The following is a 25488-nucleotide window of genomic DNA, read 5'->3' on the forward strand; positions in this document are numbered from 1 at the left end:
TGTTTTCAAGTAAACCATAGTAAACCACAATGTCTGCTCTTGGATCAAATGAAGAGCCAGACAAAGGAAGCACCTGCTTCAGTATGAATTGTTATGGTAATTTTTTTGATACTCCATCAACACACATTCACGATACAGACTAAGCATATGAACATTTTATCAAACACAGTAAATATTTTAAATATTCACAGATCAAAATCAAATTACTCCCATAATCACTTCTGTAGAAATTGTCAGCATACATTTCCTGTGCTAGTTAAAAAAATATTCAAACCAAGGTAGATAAAATGATCAATACTAGACATTTGCATTGTGAGAATTTCTTTTAGCCGAACCCCTTAGTCCGAAAATAAGAAATGTCTGTAACGTAAGAAGATTCGAGATAATGAATTAGATGAATCAGAGTGAAAAACATTAGAAGCAGAAAAAAAAAATCGAAATTTATATATGATATATTTATTATATTTCATATAAATGTGGATTTTTTAGAAAAAAATATCTTAAATTTGTCCCTCTATGGCTCACGTTCCTCTTGATCTGTGAATAAAAGCAACATTTAGTGTCTTAGCCACCAGTCATCTTTTTTCCCATTAATCATCTTTTTTTTCCTTTTTTTTTGTGCCATGGACAGAATTCTGAAGCACAAATCAAAAAGAACATGTTCGTCCATTGTGCATGTTGATTTTTTTGTGATTAGACTATATGGTGGTTTTTGTCTATTAGTTTGTATGGTAGAATTTGTATGATCACCAGAGTAGCACAAATCCGAACGAATTGCAGTCCATAATGAAACTAATCTCCAAGGCTAATACGTCTTGAAAACTGCTATATTGAATCCTGTGATAAGATGAACAATTTGAAAAGTCCAAGTTACAGCTCATTTAAAAGTTCCTATTCCCAGGTAGGTCTATAAGTGCAACAAATTGGCTTACTCTTGCCTTTTATGTTCCTTCCTCATTCTCTAATTAATAATTTCTATTCTGAATATTCTGTGCAATGGTCATGTACTAGCCTTTATCTTCACCAATGGTTGGGAGGTCTGCATATTTTTTTTGTGCTACCAACCTGGGTTCAAATCTTTTGGGTATGGAATATTTCTCTTTTTTATTATGATTTTGGTAAATCCTTTAGGCTCCCTTGATAATACGGCTTTTCTGTGACATTTTAAGACTTTTGAGCTATTATACACTGGGTATTCAATTCAGTCACCCTACTGGGATTTAAATGGATATTGAAAAAAACATCTCTAGGGGCATACTGATCATGATAGAGGTGCTCCCTGAATAGATTTTAACAAATCTAAATTCTACACATGTTCAGTTGCATACAAAAACTTATTTGGAGAGCCACCATTCATTATCAGTGAATTAGTGAAGGGTAAATTATATAACTGCACAGCTGTATGGTGTATGCTAAATGATGTACCATTTATAATGGAAATTTACTAGTTAACCCTTTCCCAAAGACAAACAATGTCAATAATCTGATCTTTTGCCACTGGGAATATATATATATATTTTTTTTTACGAGAATTATCTGATGGGGCACTGGCCATCAATGAATTAGCACACATAAACAAGAAAGCTTGCACTATAAAGATTATTAGTTCATGAATTTGCTAATGAAGATTATTATGACGATAGCTATGAAGATGACTATGATGTTGACTATGAAGATGAGTAACCTCTACTGGAATATTTCTTCTGTCTTTCACTAGACCATCCAACTTATTAAATATATTTTAAGCTATATATATAACAGGCACTGTCATTTCAAGCCCTCTGTCTTCAAGAAAAAGAAAAGAAAATGAGAATGTATAACGGGGTGCAAGGAGTACAGTTGTTGAACACATTAAAGCTAACAATGACTACGGAAGATCATAAGATTCAGGAGAGATGTCCAACCAAGCATATAACAACTACCCATGACTTCAAATTCCTCCTAACACTGCAATGACTAATTCACCTTAATATTTATCAATCTCTATCTACCCATTCACCTATCGTTCTGCTCAACCATGTATTAGCCTTGCTCCCCTGTCCTATTAACAAATAAATAGGATACGTTTTGTCTATGCAAAATATGCATGCAGAATGTTGCTAAGAACAAATCTTGTTATTGTACCTTGAGTATGCACACTTTATGAATATATTCTTCTACAACATTACTTTCCCCACTGATTTCTTTATTTCCCTGTTGTCTTTTAATTACCTTAATCGCTTCTAAGTCTCATTGGCCCTTTTTTTTTGTTAGGGTCTTTGTATAATAGCATCACTATGTTAAACTATTCCAAACTAAAATTGTTCATCATTGTGAAATATGTTGGTGCTTAATAAATAAAGAAAACTGATATACATTAAGTAAATTACATCTAGTTAATTCCAGGCATAAATCAGGATTGAGTTGATGTCATGTTTTCTACAGAAAAGGAACGTTATAATGCAAGAAACAAGAAATTCTTGTGTTAGCTATTTTTAACACCAGGAAGCTCATTAAAACATTCTGTATTGGAATTTGTTTATCCCTAGGTAGTTGTCCTATTAAAAGTTATATTGTGCTCAAAGCACACAGAAGTGAAGTCGTATACAAATTTGCAGTAATATAGCAAGATTAAAGAGTTTAATTAGAAGTGGCAAACATCAGCGATAGATGAGAGATAACAATATTTCCAATACTACCTGTAATGTACCTCAAATGTACTTCTTTGTCACTGTTCTTTTACACTTTCTTCTGGCTTACAGTGTCAGCTGCTTCTTTGCCGGTTCCTCCTCCAGGTATTGTAAAAGCATAGCTCTCTAAAACTATCATATAAAATCTTCAATTTCCTCCACACTACCCAGTTTTATGCTTTTCAATAATTACATCACTATATCATTAAGTAAAAATGCCAAATTTGTCCAATAATGATTAGAATTTTTGTCTTGGCCCTTGTCTAATTTTAGATACCTTACCCAATGATATTTATTCACTAAAAATACATGTAAAATCCAACTCACGCACATCATATATATATTTGTCTAGCAAATGCTTTTTCTCCAAACTCCACCTTCCAACCACAACCAGTCCACCATACTTCCATTCATTAAACATCACTCTTTTTCTGCTGCTCCTATACATGAAGCCCTTCTACGGCTTACTACATCACCAAAAATAAATTAAATTATACCATGCTTTCATTTTTGTAACTCTGTGTCTTATACCTCTGCCTTTAATACAAAACACTCAAGTCTTGAAACTTTTCAAGACCTAAGGATATCCATCTCTGTCATAAAATCCTCCCTTGGCTACATATGGACATCCCTCATGTCCCAAGACCTTGATGATCTTCTCTCATTCACTTGCTGTTTTGAAGGGCTCTTTTACTCATAATTTATTTATGAATTTATCATTTATGCATATAATTTGTCTATAAAGAAGATTACGTAATCATACCTACCACAACTCTTATACTAGCTAAAACTAGCCAATGCACTCTATTTTCTTGGCCTACAGTGATCCTTGTTTGCAACACTATTTGTACTTGTGTTTCCTAGAGTCTCTGTTTATTAAATTGTAAGTTTAATGGTGGTTCCATCAAAACCAACTGTACCAGAATGTTTCAGTCTGTCAAAATATGTGTTTTCATACCATTTACTCTGTAAGTGTCAAACTTGCTTGCTAGAATGGGTTATTTCTGTCTTGTTTGTTTGAATGGAGGAAAAATGTATATAGTCTCTACTCCCCTAGTTATCGCTGTCGTCTTCTGGTCCTCATTATTAATAAACAAATATTAAACTTTTCTGCAATCTAGAATTAAGACAGACTTCTTATTGAACCATGATCCTCCTATTACGAATCATCAAGACTGGTTACCTGAAGTCCAGCAGGTAACACTCGCTGGTTCTCTGCCCTTCGAAGCTCTCTTTACTGAGCTAGGCCCGATGGATTAATTGGCTAATAGTGATCAAACGATGCTGAGCCAATGAGCTGGCCCTGCAGTAGCATCCAGCTCTCACTTCCAACTGCGGAACTCAGGCAAGCAAATGGTTTTCTACCTACACAATAACCACAGCAATGCACAGTAGTGGTTATGTTGCTTGTAGTGTTCCTTAAGATTTTAGGTAAATAGCCATATTGAAAAGGAAAAAAAAAACATTTGGAAAGTTTTATATCTGACTTCAGCCATACACTGAAAAAGCTAGCTGACATCTTTACTTCACTCATTAATAATCATTAACAAAACATTATTTTATACAAAACAGTTGACTAAGGGTGGTGGTTTATATATATATATATATATATATATATATATATATATATATATATATATATATATATATATACTATGCAAATGTAAATGTTATATTTGTAAATTGAGCCAAATTGAGCCAAATTGCATCAGTTTTCTTTAACCTTTTTGTATGTGATTGTGAATCTTATTGGGGAAACTGTGGCCACATACCTCTATTGTTTATGTGCAGGCCTGATGCCTACTAATGCACCAAATATAGTTCTGATATAAAGCATGCCAAGCAAAGGAAAACTATGGGTGGACATGACATCAGTTTTTAAGAGGCAGATATTACTGCCAGTTTTATCAGTACACACTAGAGCAAGCTTCTGCTGTTTAATCTAAATATCTTCACTGCATATTATATAATATAATTAGCCATAAAAACATCCAGTCACTTGAAAGGGCCTGAAATAATATTCTTCGGGAAAGGAGGGGCAATATTAAAAAAAAAAGATACAATATTATCAATGATCAATATGACACTGATCATAACATCTTCTATGGCGCATAAAAAGTATATTTTTGAATAAAGTTAATTATTGAGTGTTTTCTCTCACCCATATTTGTAATAAAACAGAATATTTACAAGACTGGGAGTGTGGCTTTCAAGATCTGATTGTCACTATGACAGATCCCATGTAAACATTGTGTTACTTCCAGTTGACACAACGTAAACAAACTGTATTCTCTAAATGCAGAGCTTCAGCAATGCATTTTGCTATACAGGTGGTTCTCGTTTAGCAACATACCTGTTTTACGACTGTTTGCACTTATGACCAGGCGTAAGTGCGAGTCATCGTGGGGATTCCCTGCTCTGGTGCGCATGTCTATGTTCGGGGAAACTTCCCCGAACATAGGCGAACACATGAGAGCAGGGAATCCTTCTAATCTATGTTCGGGGTAATTTCCCAGAGCATAGATTAGAGGAATTCCCTGCTCTGGTGCGTTCGTCTATGTTCGGGGAAGTTTCCCCGAACATAAAAAAGCGCACCAGACCAGGGAATCCCTCAAATCTATGTTCAGCCTACATAAGTATTGAAACTATGTCAAGGTAGTAGGGGCATTGCTAGGTGACAAAAAGACCAGAGACCAGAGATTGTTCTCCCACATATATTGACATAAGCCCTTAATAAACCAGTCTTATACAATGCATTACATCAAAGACTAAGCTGAGGTAAGCAACTGTTGGCACTCCAGATGTTGTGGACTACATCTCAGTTGATGCTTTGCCAGTATTATTAGGCCAGTGAGATAGCTCAGTGGGCTAATGCATCATCAGTAGAATCTGTTAAACCCTTCTGAAGTAGATAAATTGAGTACCATTAAATTAGGTAACAGTAACAACCCCTGGATGTTGGGCTAAGGTAACATCCCTAGGACATATTTGAAAACCGGAGTAATCTGAATGTACCTTTCCTGGTTAAATACTTTGCTATTATTATGGCTGTAAGAGCAGTAACAAAACTTGCTTGTCTTGCATATTGCAAACATTCTGTATGCTACTCTTATACTATTGTATTATTATTTAGTGTTTCAAAGGTGGTGGTTCATCACCTAAACATTGGAGATTATTTGTTTCACTTTATCTTTGGTTTTGGGTGGGTCAAACGGAGTGCCCAATGAGTGCCATAGCTGCTGTTGGCATATTGTTTTTACTTTGTATTTTTAAAACAAGCAACTTCAGAGTTTACACAATTATTTTTTGTGTTTCAATTTACTAACTCATATCAAATGAACCATACATTTTATTTTTAACATACTTAGAAACTTGAGTGGTTTCACTCCAGGTTTGGATTACTATCACTCTTGGTGAAATAGCTTTTATCATCCCTGCTGATTTATAGGAGCTATTGCCTTTTTTAACACACAAAATTAAGATCTGCACTAAAACCTATATCATATTCAAATGTGCATAGGGATTTGGAATAGAGTGCAGGTAACTTTGTTTTGGGGTGGGGGGGGGGGGGGGGGGTGGAGAAGAGGCGGGGGGAAGGGGGCGGGTAAACTATTGGATTTTCCCAAGAGATCCAAGCCCTTTTTTTTAGTAATACTCTACCTATATATGGAATGAAACTGGTTGATCTCTGGGTAGACAATATATTTACCGTATTGTTTAAATATAGGATGCAGTTTTTTTACCACAATATCTGAATAGATTATGAGTTGAGATCAGGCCCAGTGGGCAGGTCAAAGATCTCCCTCACTGGGACACTGCAGACCTATTGCTGAAGAGGGAGCATAGGGGACTCCCTTTTTACACCTCCACCAAGTCCTCTCTTGCGCTGGCCTCTCAGAGTGCTGTTTTGGCACAATGCTCTTGGCAGAGGTTGTAGCAGTAGTCTCTAGTGTACTATAGGACCAAAAAGAAATGTTATGTCCTCCCTCCCTGGCCAGAAGTAAGAAGCCGGGAGATGAGAATAAACTTAAATAAACCAGAACTAAAAACAAAAAAAACAAAAAACAAATATCAAACTGCTCCTTTCTCCCCCCCCCCCCCAAGAAAACATAGCCTTATCATACCCTACTAATTTTTAGACACACACACACACACAAACACACACACACTGCCTTCACTTTACACACACATACACTAAATCCCCTACACGCACCGCGTCCACTATACATTCACACACACACACCATCTACTATACACACCGACACTGCACCCACTATAAACATATATAACTGATATTTACTGTAATATGGTACAGGTTGTTTTATATTCTTTTTCCTAAATTTCTAGTTAAAATATACAGAATCATCTTATATTACAGTTAAAATACAGTATGTTAGAAGGTGTGGTTATAACCAACCCACAAAAAAAAACATCATGCTTTGCTTTTTAAGTAAAGTATATTTGAATAAGTTGGTTGTTAGATACAAATATTTGTAGAAGTAACAGTCTTTAAATTCTACAGTGCGATTTATTTATTTTTATACTGTAATGTCATCACCCCACGAATGCCATTTCTCCATTACTGCTCGTTAAGAAGACCAAGATGATCACATTCTCTAAAATCAATGATTTACCTTGCACCGATATAATAAACTGCTGATAATATCAATATTGCATGCAAAGAAGACATTTTAAAATTCCATGCAATTCACTGTTCAATGTACGAGAGCTGAAATGATGTTGCATAGCATGCGCTAACTATTTAAAAAAAAAGCATTCTCCTAAAAAATAAAAATAATTCTAATAATGATAAATATGCCAATCTTCCTTAATAATATTATACATTAGACATCCCAGTCGCATACCAGTATCTGTATAAATATATAGAAATCTAAAATATTTTGGTATTGATGTAAATAGGGGTATGTGTATAGAGTATTTAAGTTATATACAGCATACAATTTTGTTTAGCCAGGCCAATTTTATGGCTGCCCTACAGCAGTGGTGTCACAATTAATATATGCATTTTAAACAGTTGAGATTAATTTTAGTCTACATAGGATGGCTAAGACAATCTTAATTAAAAAAATGTAGAAGGATTCATTTTTAATTTATATGTCATCCAAGTTTTAAACAGCCAATGACAAATTGAAATGACTCAGGCACTTCTGTATACAGTAAGCTAAATGATAAAATCACGCCTTTATAGATCCGATAATTTCATGTTATATATTATTAGCACTTGCCCCCCGCACGTTCAACTCAATCACAAAATATTTTACTTACGTTTTAAATTAAAAAAAAGTCATGCAGTGAGATGAAACACAAATCTGAAATGCATGAAACTGATTTCCAAAAATTAAATAATAAAAATAAATATTTACAATAGAGTATAGAAGAAAAATTGATTTAAAATACCTCCTGTTCTTACCAGTGGGTGTTGGGATTCCACAAATTAAGATTTGAGGCAGGCAAAAAAAGATAAATGTACCATAAGTATATTGTAACATACCAACATTAGTAATGCAATAGACTGTGATCTACTTAATACATCTATCTATCTATCTATCTATCTATCTATCTATCTATCTATCTATCTATCTGACTATCTGACTATCTATCTATCTGTCTGTCTATCTGTCTGTCTGTCTGTCTGTCTGTCTGTCTATCCATCTATCCATCTATCCATCTATCTATCTATCTCTATCTCTCGCTCTCTCAATATCTATCTATCTATCTATCTATCTATCTATATATCTATCTATCTATCTATCTATCTATCTATCTACCTGTCTATCTATCTATCTATCTATCTATCTATCTATCTATCTATCTATCTATCTATCTATCTATCTATCTATCTATCTATCTATCTGTCTATCTATCTATCTATCTATCTCTCTATCTATCTAACTATCTATCTATCTGTCGTTCTGTCTTTATATCTATCTATCTATCTATCTATCTATCTGTCTGTCTGTCATTCTGTCTATCTATCTCTCTATCTATCTAACTATCTATCTGTCTATCTATCTATCTATCTCTCTATCTATCTAACTATCTATCTATCTGTCGTTCTGTCTTTATATCTATCTATCTATCTATCTATCTATCTGTCTGTCTGTCATTCTGTCTATCTATCTATCTATCTATCTATCTATCTGTCTGTCTGTCGTTCTGTCTATCTATCTATATATCTGTCTGTCTATATATCTACCTGTCTGTCTGTCTATATATCTACCTGTCTTTTTATATTTCTGAATTAATAATTTTTTTTTAAATAGAGTATATAATTATTTGTGACAAGATATATATGTTTTCATTAATTTTTGTCTTGTCATTTTTTGAAATTAAGAATAAAAAAAATAGGAAAAACGCTCACTTTTTATTCTAAATGTGTACAGACTAGGATTATGCCCTTGGAGGGGGGCCAACATGATGCAGTTAGTTTGGCCATTCGGCTATATTCATGTTACAATTTGTAGAAATTACTACTGCTGCAAAAGACTGCATATGACATTTAAACAGCTATTTTTGTCGAAGTCTGTATTCAATTACAACTTAAATGTTACACATGAATATGTTTTTGCTTCATGCACATTAAACATTTATAATGGGCTGAGAAGCAGGACACGTTCGCAGAAGCTGATATTATGACATGCATAGGGTTGTGCATAGTCCGACTCACTGATCCACCAGGCATTTCTAGCTCAGAAAGTTATTATAACCATTCATGCTGAACCTCTATTTTGCTATTCCAAGCCCAAGAGATTTAAGATTTCCAGGGGTCACTCAGAAACAAGGTTGCTGCCCTTTTGAAAGGGTATCAATAAAAGAAGATGTCCTGCTTCTGATGATTATATTATTTCTACGGTATCACTCTAGATTTTAGCTTGATGCATGACTTTTTCAGACTCACGCATTATTTCTACAGTTCGTTTTCAATGACACTTCAAGGTCAAATGAATATGAAAGCCAAACATAAAGTAGTTTACAACATTAATGTTTCACAAAGAACAGCCATCTCTACTACAGAAAAGCCCAGGTCATGCAACAAACAAATACATATATATATATATATAATGTTTGCATATATAATTTACAAAATTTTTAAATACATTTTTAAACTGAAATATTAGATCTCTTATGTTAATCTCACGTGCATGCACAAACAAAACGACACCAAATAAATATTGGCTTCCTTAAGATTCTAATAACTTATTTGCACATGTTAAAGAGTAGATGTCATACCATATTCATGTCAATGCCATTGGTGTAGGTCCATGCGTGTTGGAAGTATTCTTCTAGCCTCTGACGTAAAGGATTAGGAATTTGATGAAATCTTATAAATTCTTTGACTCTAAGCATTTGCATGTGATACCGTGCAGTTCCTGAATACAATCTTTGGATTATTGCAGATACATTTCCAAAAATACTTGCATACATTAATGCTGGATTGAAAAAGAAACAGAAATCACATTAAGCGGGTCAGTCATCAAAATTAAAAATAATTACTTGAAATATTTCAATTTTTCAATTTTAAGAAAGTCTATAAAAAATAAAAAATAATAATAATATATATATACTAATATCCTAATAATATTTTGAATTAGAAGAAGAAATGTATCAATAATATATATATATGCTGTTGTACCTTGCACTCAGGCTTCATAGTTTTGTGACCGGGTGCATCACATATATAAACCAAAACTTACCCGGAAACACATGTAGCTTTTATGTCAACTATATAATAACATGCATTTCTAATTCTAAAAATGTAGCTTTTCAAATTGAAGTTCATGCCGATCTTTCAATGTAACATGATATTCCCCTGATATTTATACAATCATTTTTTTCTAGATCATTAGTCATTGCAAGATACCCTCACTGGCATAGAGACCTGACAAACCTAATTAGAAGTTGGTTTAGAGGTCTCACTGGGAAAAATTATAGATTACCTAGCTGCACTTAGTATACAATTATAAAGGTTGGATAACATGACAAGTCTATAACATGTGACCACAGTAGAATAAAATCTAATTGCTTTTACATAGTGCTTTTGAGGAGTTATTTGTACCTCTTAAAGCCTATTCTCAGTCACTCTCTTAACAAATTGAGAAGACTAAAAAAAAACTTAAAGTGTAGCTTTTCAATAATTTATTGCCTACATTTATATAACAGCATTACATGGAAATACCAAATCAAGAATCAATGTTCAAGTTCACATACAGAGTGTGAACAATTACACTTTAAATGTTCCTGATTGACTTACAAAAATGCATTAACAATGTAGCGAGGCTCTGCACAAAAAAGACAACAGTATGGGGGATTAATGGGAAATATTTTTTTTAGCAGGGACTCCTCCTTATTGGTTATAAGTACTCTTCAGAGCCTCAATCATATTTGAATTAAGGCGCAGACAGCTAGTTGGATGAGTTTCAATGGAAATGTAGGTCACAATAGCTGGTGTGTCAAAGATTATATAACACTGATCTGTATTGATTAAAGGGACACTACAGTCACCGGAACAACTACAGCTTATTGAATTTGTTGTGGTGAGTAGAATCATTACCTTCAGGCTTTTTGCTGTAAACACTGTCTTTTCAGAGAAAAAGCAGTGTTTACATTACAGCCTAGTGACAACTTCACTGGCCACTCCTCAGATGGCTGTTAGAGATCCTTCCTGGGTCATGGCTGCCTAAAATGCATCCAAACAATCAGTATCTCCTCCAGGGCTGGACTGGCCCACCGGGATACCGGGAAATTTCCCGGTTGGCCGCGGCACCTGGGGCTGGGCTGACAGCCCTGATCATTGCTCAGGCTCCTGTAATCCTGGCCTGCTATGTGTGAGCTGTGCACTGCAGAAGACCCCATGGGAGCAAGGGGAGCCAGGCGGCTGGCACACCTCACACATGGCCGGCCGGGATCATTGAGGGAAAAAAAAATTGCAGCGGGGCGGAGCGTAGTGTGTGGCTGGGGAGGAGCTTGCTGTGCGGCGGTGGTGGAGCTTGCTGTGCGGCGGGGCGGAGCATGCTGTGCGGCGGGGGCCTGGTAATTTCAGCATGGGAAGCAAGAAGGGGTCCCTGCTTCCCCAACACCCAGCCTCCAGGAGCTCCAAGCAGGAGGTAAGAAGCAGGTCTGTGTGACTGCCTGTGAGTGTGTGACTGTGTGTGTGTGACTGTCTGCGTCTGTGTGTGTGACTGTCTGTGTGTGTGTGTGTGTGTGACTGTCTGTGCGTGTGTGTGTGACTGTCTGTGTGTGTGTGTGACTGCCTGTGAGTGTGTGACTGTGTGTGTGTGACTGTCTGCGTGTGTGTGTGACTGACTGTGTGTGTGTGTCTGTGTGTGTGACTGTGTGTGTGTGACTGTGTGTGTGTGACTGTGTGTGTGTGACTGTCTGTGTGTGTGACTGTCTGTGTGTGTGTGTGTGTGACTGTCTGTGCGTGTGTGTGTGACTGTCTGTGTGTGTGTGTGTGTGTGACTGTCTGTGCGTGTGTGTGTGACTGTCTGTGTGTGTGTGTGACTGCCTGTGAGTGTGTGACTGTGTGTGTGTGACTGTCTGCGTGTGTGTGTGACTGACTGTGTGTGTGTGTCTGTGTGTGTGACTGTGTGTGTGTGACTGTGTGTGTGTGACTGTGTGTGTGTGACTGTCTGTGTGTGTGACTGTCTGTGTGTGTGTGTGTGTGACTGTCTGTGCGTGTGTGTGTGTGTGACTGTCTGTGTGTGTGTGTGACTGCCTGTGAGTGTGTGACTGTGTGTGTGTGACTGTCTGCTTGTGTGTGTGTGTGACTGACTGTGTGTGTGTCTGTGTGTGTGACTGTGTGTGTGTGACTGTGTGTGTGTGACTGTGTGTGACTGTCTGCATCTGTGTGTGTGACTGTGTGTGTGTGTGTGACTGTGAATGAGACTGTGTGTGTGTGTATGTGTGACTGTCTGCGTGTGTGTGACTGTCTGTGTGTGTGTGACTGTGTGTGTGTGTGACTGATTGTGTGTGACTGTGTGTGTGTGTGTGACTGTGTGTGTGACTGTCTGCCTCTGTGTGTGTGTGACTGTGTGTGTGTGACTGTGTGTGTGTGACTGCCTGTCTGTGTGTGTGACTGTGTGTGACTCTGTGTGTGACTGTCTGTGTGTGCGTGCGTGTGTGTGTGTGTGTGTGTGCGTGTGTATGTGTGACTGTGTGTGTGACTGTGTGTGTGTGTGTGTGTGAGAGTGTGTGTGTGTGTGTGTGTGACTGTCTGTGTGTGTGTGTGTGTGTGTGACTGTGTGTGTGTGTGTGTGACTGTCTGTGTGTATGTGTGACTGTGTGTGTGAGTGTGTGACTGTCTGTGTGTGTGTGACTGTCTGTGTGTGTGTGACTGTCTGCGTGTGTGTGTGACTGTCTGCCTGTGTGTGTGAGTGTGTGACTGTGTGTGTGTGTGACTGTCTGCCTGTGTGTGTGTGACTGTCTGCATGTGTGTGTGTGTGACTGTCTGCCTGTGTGTGTGACTTTATGTGTGTGTGTGTGACTGTCTGCCTGTGTGTGTGAATGTCTGCCTGTGTGTGTGTGTGTGACTGTGTGTATGTGACAGTCTGCATGTGTGTGACTGTCTGCCTGTGTGTGTGACGGTCTGCCTGTGTGTGTGGCTGTCTGCCTATCTCTGTATGTGTGGATGTTTGCCGCGGTGTCAGTGACTGTCTGCCTTTGTGTGTGTATCAGAGTTTGTCTGTACTAAATTTGTGTGTGTGCCAGTAACCTTGTCTGTGTGTGTCATTGAGATTGTCTGTCAATGAGCCTATTTGTGTGCATCAGTAAGATTGTCTGTGTCTGTGTGTGAGTATACTTTACTGTATAATTGAATTACCCTGAAAGAACTAATATTTTGAATTAGAAGAAGAAATGTATCAATAATATATATATATATATATATATGCTGTTGTACCTTGCACTCAGGCTTCATAGTTGTGTGATCGGGTGTATCACCAGGGCTCCAGTATCCTGGCAATTGAAACAGTTGGCTGCACTCTCAGATTTCCTTAAAATTTAACTTTTATTTAAATATTTAAGAGAAGATCAACGTTTCAGTCCCTCTTGTGGACTTTTGTCATGATCCTGATGAAAGTCTACAAGAGGGACTGAAACGTTGATCTTCTCTTAAATATTTCAATAAAAGTTACGTTTTAAGGAAATCCGAGAGTGCAGCCAACTATTTCAATTGCCTACATATATATAGATTTTTTTCCAGGGCTGCTTCGTATCCCCAGTCCGGCCCTGATCTCCTCCCTCTGCATGCAGACACTGAACTTTCCTCATAGAGATTCATTGATTCAATTCATCTCTATGAGGAGATGCTGATTGGCCAGGGCTGTGTTTGAATCATGCTGGCTCTGCCCCTGATCTGCCTCCTTGTCAGTCTCAGCCAATCCTATGGGGAAGCACTGTGATTGGTTTAGGCTACCACTTCTGATGATGACAGACACATGACGTGTGACATGTCATGATTCCCTTTTATTCCAGAAGTTTGGTCCTTAAGGGGTTAAAGACCACCTCTGGACTGCAAGTAGTTCAATAATACTCTAAAAAAAAAAAACCTTACATATAAAGGATTGGGTTCTAAGATTGAGCACTTAAAATGTGCTATTTTTTCTAATAATCGGATATTGTGAAAAGTTTTTAAAATTTTGATTGACTAGTTCAAAATATGTTAGTATTTGTCCAAAAATAATTTCTTTCAGTTAAAAAGTGTCGATCCAGTAGGGTCGACAAGTGTTCTATTAAACTACTTCACTGAGTATATCAAGAATGTATATTCAAGATGAACTGAATTTTAATCAATGTACTATAATCTTTTCATATAAATGATTTTAAAAAAATACATAATGGTGAGCTGCATTAATGGGGGTTGAGGGGGTTTTGAGTCATCTTAACAAATCACAAGATAAAAGTTTAAGTTCTTTTTTTTTTTAAATGTCTCTAGAACCCCGAGATGGCATCAGTTTTCCCTTTTATACAATTCGGTGTTATGTATCTTTTATATTACATCATATTTTTATGCTAGCGTTAGTTTGTTAAGGTTTAAGTTATGGTTAAAGTTAGGGTTATGATTAGTGTTAGTTTTAAGGGTTAGGGGTAATATAAGTGTTACTGTAGTAAGTGTTGGTGCTTGGTGTATGTTTTAAAGCAATTTAGTGGTTATTAATTAATGTTAGAGTTATGTAGTGATTAAGGGCTAATGTTAGTGCTAAGGTAGTTTAGGGATTATGGGCTAGTGAAAATAAAAAGTAATGATAATGGTTAATAATATGGTTGTGTAGAGATTTAGGGGAGATCTTTAATGCTACATTATAACTAGGATATGCATGCTCTAGTGCTGCCTGAGATTAGTGAGGGTTACAGTACCTAAACAGGTATTTCAGTTTTGCCAATTAATTCAGGTCTCAGACTCCTATTCTGTAATAACGCTCCCAATAATCTTTGGTAAAGAATTATTCTGAATAGATAATGAGACAAAGAATGCTATGAGAGGTATTATATTCCTCTAATAAACACTATAGCATTATATGTGTTTTATATGACAATGTTTTTTTTTTAAATTAAGGTTAAGGTTTTTTTAATCTGGAAAAGCTGAAACAGGACACGTATGCCTCAGTCTGTCCAAAAATGACAGAAGTTTCACTCCTAGGTAACCAATTCTATTTTCACCTGCTGACCTTATTACAGTCACATTCCTTTAGGGATATCCTGGTAAATGAGCTGGGAAAAGATAATAATGCTTTCTGTGTCTCCTCAGCCCTTCTCATAATAGCAATAATGGAAGAGAGACTGACGTCAACGCATCAACTGCTGCCCGAGAGCGCAATTCCTTTTATTAATGGGAAAGGCTGGACATGCATTCCGTAAGGTCAGGTTTTCCACTTTACAATTGTCAGTAATCCAGTTTTTTTTTAAGAACTGTGTTTTCCCTCATATAGAACCCAATTTGAGAAAAAAAAAAAAAAAGATCTGTCCATAAATGGGATGATCATATATTGTATATAATATCATTGAATAGTATACAGATGCATTCCATCTAAATAATACAGTACCCTGACATATTGGGGTTTAGAATTGCTAAAATACCCAATCCTTTACTATAGCTGAATTTAATACTTTTTTTTTTTTTTTAAAATCATCTATTTTGGTCTAAATTTGGCAGTTTACTTTTTCAGATTTCAGAACACAGAACACATAATTCCCTTTTGCAAAAATGACCTAGTGTTTTATAACATATCTTCCCAGGTCTTCTGAGTATAAAAGACAGAGAGCAGGGCCCAGATTAGATTTCGACCCCATATCTGCACTGGTTAGCGTGACCTATCTATCACAGTTAAGTAAAATCATATTTATATTCCTTAAACAAAATCTATATGTACTTTGTATTAGACATCTGTTTTAACTTGAAACTCATTTTCTGTTTTAAATATCTGTGTGTCTTGCGTGTTTATCAAATAGTGTTATACTATTTTTACTCACTACTTATGTGATATACTAATAATAATAGCTGTGTTTAAATACGCGACAGACAAATCTTTAGGTAAACATGTACTTTTTTTATACTAATGACACACTTTAACACCTGTATGAATAAATTTACTTTATGTTATTGTAATAATATTTTTAGCTGCAATCCTATTACAGATGACGTAATTGGAAGGATTTCAGTTTGTCTTCATTATTAATATCTCAATTCATATGAATAAATAAATATGTGACTGCTGCAGGAATTTTCTGTTGTACAGTTAGTCTATGTATCAGTCTTTTGATCTGTATAGTTAATAAACAAAAGTCACATTTTGCTGCATTTTTTAGCTGTTAGTAATCATTTAGCAGATAATACCCTATACTAGTTATGGAAAAAGTTAAACAACTCTGTATTTAGATGGTAGGCATAGAGTGAATGGCTGCGTAACTGCTATAACAGTGATTGACTGGACAGGAATAAATTAATGGATTATGCACAGGGCCGTCTTTAGCACGGGGCAAACGGGGCAGCTGCCCCGGGCCCAGTTGCTCCTGGGGGGCCCCAGAGCAGCTGCCCCGTGGGCCCCGCGATTTGAGCAGCACCCATGTACCCAGCGGTGCGGCTGCACAGAGCCGCACCGGCCCGCCAACTAAGGAGGCCCTCCGGGTGGCCCATGCACTAAGGGCCACCCGGTAAGCATGTTTGAGCAGGGGCCCGGTCGGGCGCTGTGACGCTTAAACAGCGCGACCGGGCCCCTTCCTGTACCGGCTGGGAGGAAGTGAGTGCCGCGCGTCACTTCCTCCCACCGGAGAGCACAGCCGCGCGGGAGGAGAATGGCCAGAGGAGAACTCCCATCTGCCTCAGCCTGCCACTGGACCCCAGGGAAACCACCCTCCAGGAAAAGGTAAGAACCTGGAGGGTGGCTAAATGTGTGTGTGTGTCAGTATGTTTGTATGTCAGTATGTCTGTGTGTGTATGTCAGTATGTCTGTGTGTGTGTGTGTGTATGTCTGTGTGTGTGTGTATGTCAGTGTCTATGTGTGTGTGTGTATGTCAGTATGTTTGTGTGTGTGTCAGTATGTCTGTGTGTGTATGTCTGTGTGTGTGTGTGTGTGAGTATGTCTGTGTGTGTGTCAGTATGTCTGTGTGTGTGTGTCAGTATGTCTGTGTGTGTGTGTCAGTATGTCTGTGTGTGTATGTCAGTATATCTGTGTGTGTGTCAGTATGTCTGTGTATGTCAGTGTCTGTGTATGTATGTCAGTATGTCTGTGTATGTCAGTGTCTGTGTGTGTATGTCAGTATGTCTGTGTGTGTGTGTGTCAGTATGTCTGTGTATGTCAGTGTCTGTGTGTGTATGTCAGTATGTCTGTGTGTGTGTGTCATTATGTCTGTGTATGTCAGTGTCTGTGTGTGTATGTCAGTATGTCTGTGTGTGTGTGTCAGTATGTTTGTGTGTGTGTGTGTATGTCAGTGTGCGTGTGTGTCAGCATGCTTGTCGGTGTGTATGTTGGTATGCCTGTGTGTGTCAGTATCCCTGTGTGTGTGTCAGAATGTCTGTGTGTGTCAATACATCTGTCAGTGTATGTGTCTGTGTGTGTTTCAGTATATCTGTCAGTGTATGTGTCTGTGTGTGTTTGTATGTATGTGTGTGTGTCAGTATGTCTGAATGTATATAAGTATATATTTGTGTGTCAGTGTATGTGAGTCAGTATGTATCTGCAATGTTTTAATATATCTTTCTGTGTGTGTATGTGTCAGAAGGTCTGTCAGTGTGATTGGGGGTTGGGCGTAATTGGGGCGGGCGGAAGGGGCAGGGCCTAGGGGGCCCAAGAAAATGCTTTGCCCAGGGTCCTATTCATATTATAGACGGCCCTGATTATGCATTGGTTTCAGTGAGTTTAAAACACAGCATGCAAGTGATAGATTGTGATAGGTTACCATTTTGCCTAATGTTAAATACAGACTAATAAAGAAAAATCAAGATTCTAAATATCATATACTAAACTGTTGAGACAAAAGTTGGATAAAAGCTCCACCTTATGTCATCTTTCTCATATCTTTTTCTCACAACATCTTTGATTAATTAAATCCCAGCACAATCAGTATACATATTTTATAAATACCTGTCACAACTCTAATTAACGAATCTTTGGTGTCTGGATACATATCCAAACTTTGGAAGACTGCGAGAGTAGTGCCTATCCATAAAAGTGGTGACACTACTTTGGTTTCTAACTACCGCCCAATATCATTGCTCCCGGTATTGTCAAAAGTCTTAGAAAAATGCGTCCATACACAACTATGTGAGTATTACTAACAATCTAACTGTCTGACCCCTGATCAATCGGGGTTTCGCCCGAATCACTCCACTACAACTGCCCTCTTAAAAGTTTGCATTGACATTCAAACTGGCATGAAACAAGGAGACTTAACTGGGTCTATTTTCCTTGATTTTGCAAAGGCATTTGACACAGTAGACCACGACATTCTACTGCACAAACTCAAAAACTCAGCTATTGGTAATTGTCCACTAACCTGGCTTCAATCATATATTGGATCGCTCACAATATATGTCCATTTCTGACAGTGACTCCCTCACTCTCCCAGTCACGTGTGGTGTTCCCCAAGGTTCCATTCTCGGCCCCCTACTATTCACATTATTTATAAATAATCTGCCTAATGTCTGCAAATCATCAAATGTGCACATGTACGCAGACAAAACAGTAATCTATGCAAGCAAATCCGATCTACCACAGCTTGAGGCTGAGCTCCAAACCAGTTTACAGAGGTAGAAAAGTGGATCACAAAAAACAAACTCTTCCTAAACACTGACAAACCTGTCACAATGATCTTTGGAACAGTACCTAAATTACACAATTCCCACCTATCCATCAAAACAAAATCAAGTAGCACACTGACCGCAGTCCACTCTTTCAAATACTTGGGTATGTTAGACGCCAATCTATCTTTTGGCCTCCACATAGAAAAACTTGCATCTAAACTTTATCCAAAACTAGGTGCCCTGTACAGAAACAAATCCTGCCTAAGCCCTACAGTAAAGGAAATGATTGTAGAGCAAATGCTGATGCCAATCATTGATTATGGGGATGTAGTATATGCACCTGCACCACAAACCCAACTTAATAAGCTTAATACATTGTATAACTCAGTTTGCCGATTTAAGATATAATGTAATTACAGGACCCACCATTGCGACATGCTAAACAAACTAAACTGGCTGTCGCTGGAATCCAGGCACACCCTCCATCTTTCCAGCCTTGTGTTTAAGAGCTTTTCTAGGAAGCTCCCACCCTACCTAAGCAGAATGCTCTCCCCAGCTTTTCCCACCTCCTATAACCTCAGATCCAGCACTTTATTTAGTCTACCTCAATACAAAAGGAAAGCAGCTCGACCCCCCTTCTCCCAAGAGCGCAGCAATTGTGGAGCGACCTCCCACACACTTTCAAATCTTCCCCAGGCCTAAAGTCCTTTACGAGATCCCTCTCTACATATCTCAAAACAGAATGCACCTGTCATGGTTGATTTAAATATTTCCTACCTGTTCTATGTTAAATTTTGTATATATTGTGTGTTAATATCGTTTATTTTATTTTATTGTACCCTATTGTATCAATGCAATGTTTTGTGGACCCAAGAAAACGAGAGAAATCTCAATGTATCTTTCCTGGTAATTTTTTTTATAAATAAATAAATTATAAAGATTATATCTTTATGCTTTACTCAGAAGTGACAGAGTCACATTAAAGAAGAATCTAACCTCAATAGATTACATAAAATACAATTTTAAAAAAACTCTTTGAGATGGTCACCAGATTGTGTCCTTTAGGTATAATACTGTCCAAGCAAAATCAATAATTACTAAAAAAAGGACTTTAAAAAAATCTGATAAAATGTAGCAACATACAATTTAATCAAAAAATACATAAGAAATGCCTAAATCCCTATTCCATAAACATTATTAAAATAGATCAGAAGTGGTTGTAATGAACACATTACCTTAGATTTGAAGAAACACAGTTGGCATTAGAATAATTTTATCTAATTAAATTGGTTCGAGCACCATGAGTCCTTTGGTGCTGGCTCTTTGTTCAATGTTAAACCACTTTAGAGCCAGTGACCACCGACAGCTAGGCCCCTACTGGAGGTATGGCTAAGGTAGATATTACACACTTACCTCTAGCCATACGTACTCATAGCAGCAATGGGTTCCGTTATAGGCTGAAATTAGTCAACTGACTCTCTCCGCCAATCATACCCGTCATTGCTGCTCAGGCGAATGCTTCCTCATTAGCCCTACCAGCACACTGGGGATAAGCTGTTGGGGACTCTTGTTTATCAATAACATATTAAAAACAGTTTAACATTGAATGGCAGGTGCTAGGGGACTCTAGACACTATAACAATATCAATAAGATAAAACAGTTTCAGAGCAAAAAAAAAAAAGAAGAAAATACAAAGAAAAAATCAATACAAACAGGAAAAATAAGAGATTATAAACAAACACAATAGCAAAGTTTGATGTGGCATTAATTATCAATAAATCTGCAATTATGTTACATTAGCCAAATTACGTAACAACTGTCAAGTTTACAAATTCAGTTCACGAGATTAGTTATACAGAGTTATATATTTTTTAAATTGGGACCTCTCTTCGTGTTAAACTGAGTAACTAAGTATAACTATTAAGAGTTCCATAAAGGGGAGCCATCACTTCTCTGACAGTTATACCACTGAATAAAATATTGAAAATCACATATAATATATGCCTGCCTTTTTCATGTGATATTCCCGTTACTTTACTATTTATACTTATACAGGTGGAGCGCAAAGTCAATTTCAAACTCTCAGAAAGATCTTGAGATTACTTCAACTCAGATGTATATGGAAATAGAAAACATATAAGAGTGAAGCACAGCAACACTTAAATCCATTTATTATACACACTAGACATAAAACACTCCTATCCACATTCAAGGGTTGGAGTCCTAGATAAAACAGTAATAATGGTAAAAATAGCCTCTTACAAGATTAAAAAAGTGAGCATATGCAGTCCCAGCTGCTACTCACAAACGCTTTGTGGTGCCCCTGCCTGGGCTCGATTAATACAACAGCCGTTCCACACATCCTCCACGGATAGGTACTTGCGCTGTGTTTTCCGGTCTCCAGTGACTCCGAGCGTCGGCTTGGGGTTTCCCGGGTGCTTAAATTGATCTGCCCACTTTTGCGTCAATACGTAACCTACGTAGTTACATCACTGCGTCGTCTACGCGTTTCGCCGTAAAGCTTCCTCAGGACGTCAATCAGTGATACTCCAGTCCCTTGCAAGTCCACTATTTAAAGCAATCCTCTTGCACTCTATTGGATGAGTGCAAACAACCTCATTAACATCAATGCCGCTACACATAAAAGTCCGATGGGCGGTCATTACCTAGACATTCAACCTTCAGTCCCAGATACACATTACATTGGCAAAATAAAGAATGCCCTTAATTAAAATACTGTTATAATCATGGTAACCAAAAATTTTTCATAGTGCATCTTTACATTTACTATTAAAAACACACATAACAACACATAAAAACACCCTATTAATTAAGAAGAAAAAGAGAAAAAACATTATTAATATTTAATTCACATAAACAGGGTCTTTATGCTTCTACATGAATAACACCTCCCCAACTACGTATCCATACAGTGCATTTCCCCTTAATAAAGTGCATACTCAGATAAAGTGCTCCAATTTAAAGTGCAGAGGGGAACACCAACTATAAAGTGCATAATACTATTCTTTTCTTTTAATAAGGCACACATAGTCAGGATGTTCATGCAATTTACAAAATATGTCATGATACTCACTATTATCAGTATACCTTAATCAAAAAGCTCGCCAATTCCAACAAAACCTACTAAAAACCTAGTTAAAAAGGGAGTGGTTTATCATAACGACACAAAACCTAATAAAAAGGGAGTAATTCATAAAAAGGGAGTAATTCATAAAAAGTGACACAATTCAAAATCATTATTGAGGTCAAATGGAATGAGAGTATTAAGTTCATAAATCCATTTCATTTCCATTTGGCCCAATTTCCTAGTTCGATCTTCACCTCTCCAATTGTAAAGTGCTTTTTGGATGCCCACAAATACTAAACCAGAGGGATCACTATTGTGGTGTTCTTTAAAGTGTAAGGAAACCTGATGTAATATAAAGCCTCTACGGATATTGTACACATGCTCCCCTATTCTGGTGTGCAATTTGCGTGTGGTACGTCCTATGTATCTCAATCCACAGGGGCATATGAGCATGTAGATCACATTACTCGTATGGCACGTTATACATTCCTTTATCTTATAAGACTTAATTTGTGTAGTAAAATGATCCCTAGATGCCTTCCGAGACCCCGTGGTTCTGCACGCATTGCACATCCCACAATTATAAAAAACATTCTTTAACCCCATGAATTTGTCCATGGAACCTAGATCCTTACTGTCTCCCTTGTTTGATTTAAACGTTGCTGTGCTTCACTATTATATGTTTTCTATTTCCATATACATCTGAGTTGAAGTAATCTCAAGATCTTTCTGAGAGTTTGGAATTGACTTTGCGCTCCACCTGTATAAGTATATTGTTTATTTTATTTGTGTGTGGTTTGGGTACACACAGGTGTGTAGCAGCTTATTGATATTGGAACCCTAAATATTAGGGATATTGTTACCATTGGGTGGTGAGGAATTTATTGCACATTTTGTTTCTCCCACCTTGTATTTGTATTTTTATTTATTTTTATTTGTTTATTATTATTTTTATTTATGATACATTTTGATTAGCGCTTTTATATTATTGATACGACTTTACTATTTATGCTACAGGTTTAATATTAATATTTATGCTACAGGTTTAGAAGGCAATATCACAATCCAGATCAGTTCAGTCACAGCCAGTGCATACAGAAGGAACTGCAATAATGTCTCTGTTTCTCATCTTCCACTAACTATGTTCGGCGGCATAAAAGGGCAACAATTATAACTAACTGTCAGGGAGCCAAAGTGGAGGCACCCAGTTCCAATATAGACGTAAACACATCAATGAGGATTCAATTAATTAATTGAAATAATGAATTCATTAAATTTAACTTTTCTGACCTTCCAAACAAATGTCCTTAAAAAGGAAAGAACGCTAAAGAATAAATGGAGCAAATTCTTTATATTTGACTGTGCTATAATTACAAATATATAGCATTACTTAAAATAAAATATAGAACTGCCTACATTTTAAGAAACATTGCGGGGGGGGGGACTGAATTTATTTTATATAGTATCACGTGCAATATTTCAGAACAGGAGATATTAGCATAGAATCAGAAATACATTTGCCACATAATAGGTTTGACAAAAATAGAGAGATAAAAATTCTCGAATATTATACATATAGGTGTGAGTAAGAAAACTGGCATTAATAATGAACCTTCAGAAAATGTCAAAGTTTTTTTAAAAGAACTAACCAATACCACCTTAATCCTTGGCCAGCATAGTGAATAACGTTCATATATGTGTTTTGTATGGGAGGAGGAAGGCACAGAATTAAAGGGTACCTGTTATGACAAATACAACGTAATCTTAAATAATAAAGAATACAGTGTAATCTATACATTGTGCTAGCAGAATTGCTTGCAAATGTCTGGATTACTTTAAAATCAGTGGTTAAAAAGCAGTCCGTTCTCCCTCCTCTCTTTCAGTTTAGTCTGTGCCGAGCCTATGCAAATCAACACAGAGATAGGAAGGCTGTGCCATACATGTCTGCTATCAGGTACCTCCTGCTTGGATTGAGCCTAAGGGAGAGCAATGACTGCAAGGGAAATTAACAAGGAAGGACAGGTTCTGTGTAAGAGCACTATCCTGGACTGAAAGAGCCAGAATGTTTTATTGCAGGAGATTTAGACAGGCAATCTGAGAATGGAGAGTGAGTTACAACAAAGTTTTATTTACACAAAGCCAATATAAAGTGTTAAGAACTGTAAAGCTATTGGAAGTAGGTATGTAGGTGAGGTGTGTCTTACAGCAAGTGTAACACACACTGAAAACCATAGGCGTGTGCCGGGTGTGCCTGGGCACACCCTAATCCCTGCGGCCCGCACTATGTGCCTCCATGGGCCAGATCTCCCTCACCGGCCCACAGGCAGGAAAGGAGGCAGGAGAGGACCTCTAGCCAGCAGCTCCGCCGGGTTCCTCTCGCAAGGTTGGAGCGTTGCCATGGACCTGCAGGCTAGAGTTCACTCACCACTGGACAACCAGGGATGGCAGCAGCATGGTCCCCCCTCCCTACAAAAGGTAAGAAGGGAGGGGGGGCTATTAACTAAACGGTCCCCTCACCCCCACACAATACACACAAACAGCCCCCCCACACACAGCACCCTTACACAGCACACACACATAAACAGCACACACACACAAACGGCCCCTCACACACAGCACCCTTACACAGCACACACACACTAACAGCACACACACACACAAACAGAACCCACACACACAGCAGCCTCACACACAACACCCGTACACATTACAAATTGGATGCTGATCCTACCATTAATTCATGGATGTCTGTCTGTCTAGATATCTATTGTGTAAAAAATATTGACAACAGGTCGAACATCCTCTATGACACCAAAACATCAAATCACTCCTGCATTAAAGGCTTACCTTTGCTTCAAAACACATTTGTTTTCCATTGTAAACGTTAAAGAAAATACAGATAACACATACAAAGCATTGTTAGAATTGTGAGTATCTACTTACAGCCAATCAACATGACACAAATGGAGAAGATTTTCTCAGAGTTGGTGTTGGGGGATACATTTCCAAACCCTACGCTTGTGAGGCTGCTGAAGGTGAAATAAAGTGCTGTGACGTATTTGTCCTTGATGGAAGGTCCGGAACTGGCATCGGTGTAATTGTAAGGTTTCTTTATTTGATCTCCCAGTGCATCCAACCAGCTAATTTTATGAATTAAGTAAGGTCGTTCTACATTGCCAATAGCATACCAAATGCAAGCTAGCCAGTGGGCGATAAGTGCAAATATGCACATTAGCAGCATAAGAACAGCAGCACCGTATTCAGAGTATCTGTCCAACTTTCTTGCTACTCTGACCAAACGTAGCAACCTTGCAGTCTTCAGAAGTCCAATAAGTGTGGTGGTCTGTGAATATAGATACAGTCAATGTAACACAGGGTTAACTATTATTCAAGGTCACATGCATTTAAAAACAACTATTTAAATACAAGTGTTGATACTGAGCCACTGGAAAGAAGAGTCTAAACCAGCTGA

At 37.5% G+C, this 25488-nt stretch overlaps 1 protein-coding gene across 2 annotated transcripts in view; it reads right to left on the reverse strand.

The window, feature by feature from the left end:
• Positions 1-25488, reverse strand: part of KCNH7 (potassium voltage-gated channel subfamily H member 7) — a 294904-nt gene that overhangs the window by 48733 nt on the left and 220683 nt on the right. The window contains exons 8-9 of one of the 2 annotated variants that reach the window (XM_063428623.1): positions 24960-25359; positions 9921-10120 (exon numbers count right to left, since the gene is read on the reverse strand). In XM_063428623.1, coding sequence (XP_063284693.1) covers positions 9921-10120; positions 24960-25359 — 600 coding nt within the window. Of the gene's footprint in view, positions 1-9914; positions 10121-24959; positions 25360-25488 lie in introns of those variants that run through there. The other variant, XM_063428624.1, reaches the window with a different exon arrangement.

This window comes from Pelobates fuscus, chromosome 8 (genome assembly GCF_036172605.1).
Source record: "Pelobates fuscus isolate aPelFus1 chromosome 8, aPelFus1.pri, whole genome shotgun sequence".
NCBI lineage: Eukaryota > Metazoa > Chordata > Amphibia > Anura > Pelobatidae > Pelobates > Pelobates fuscus.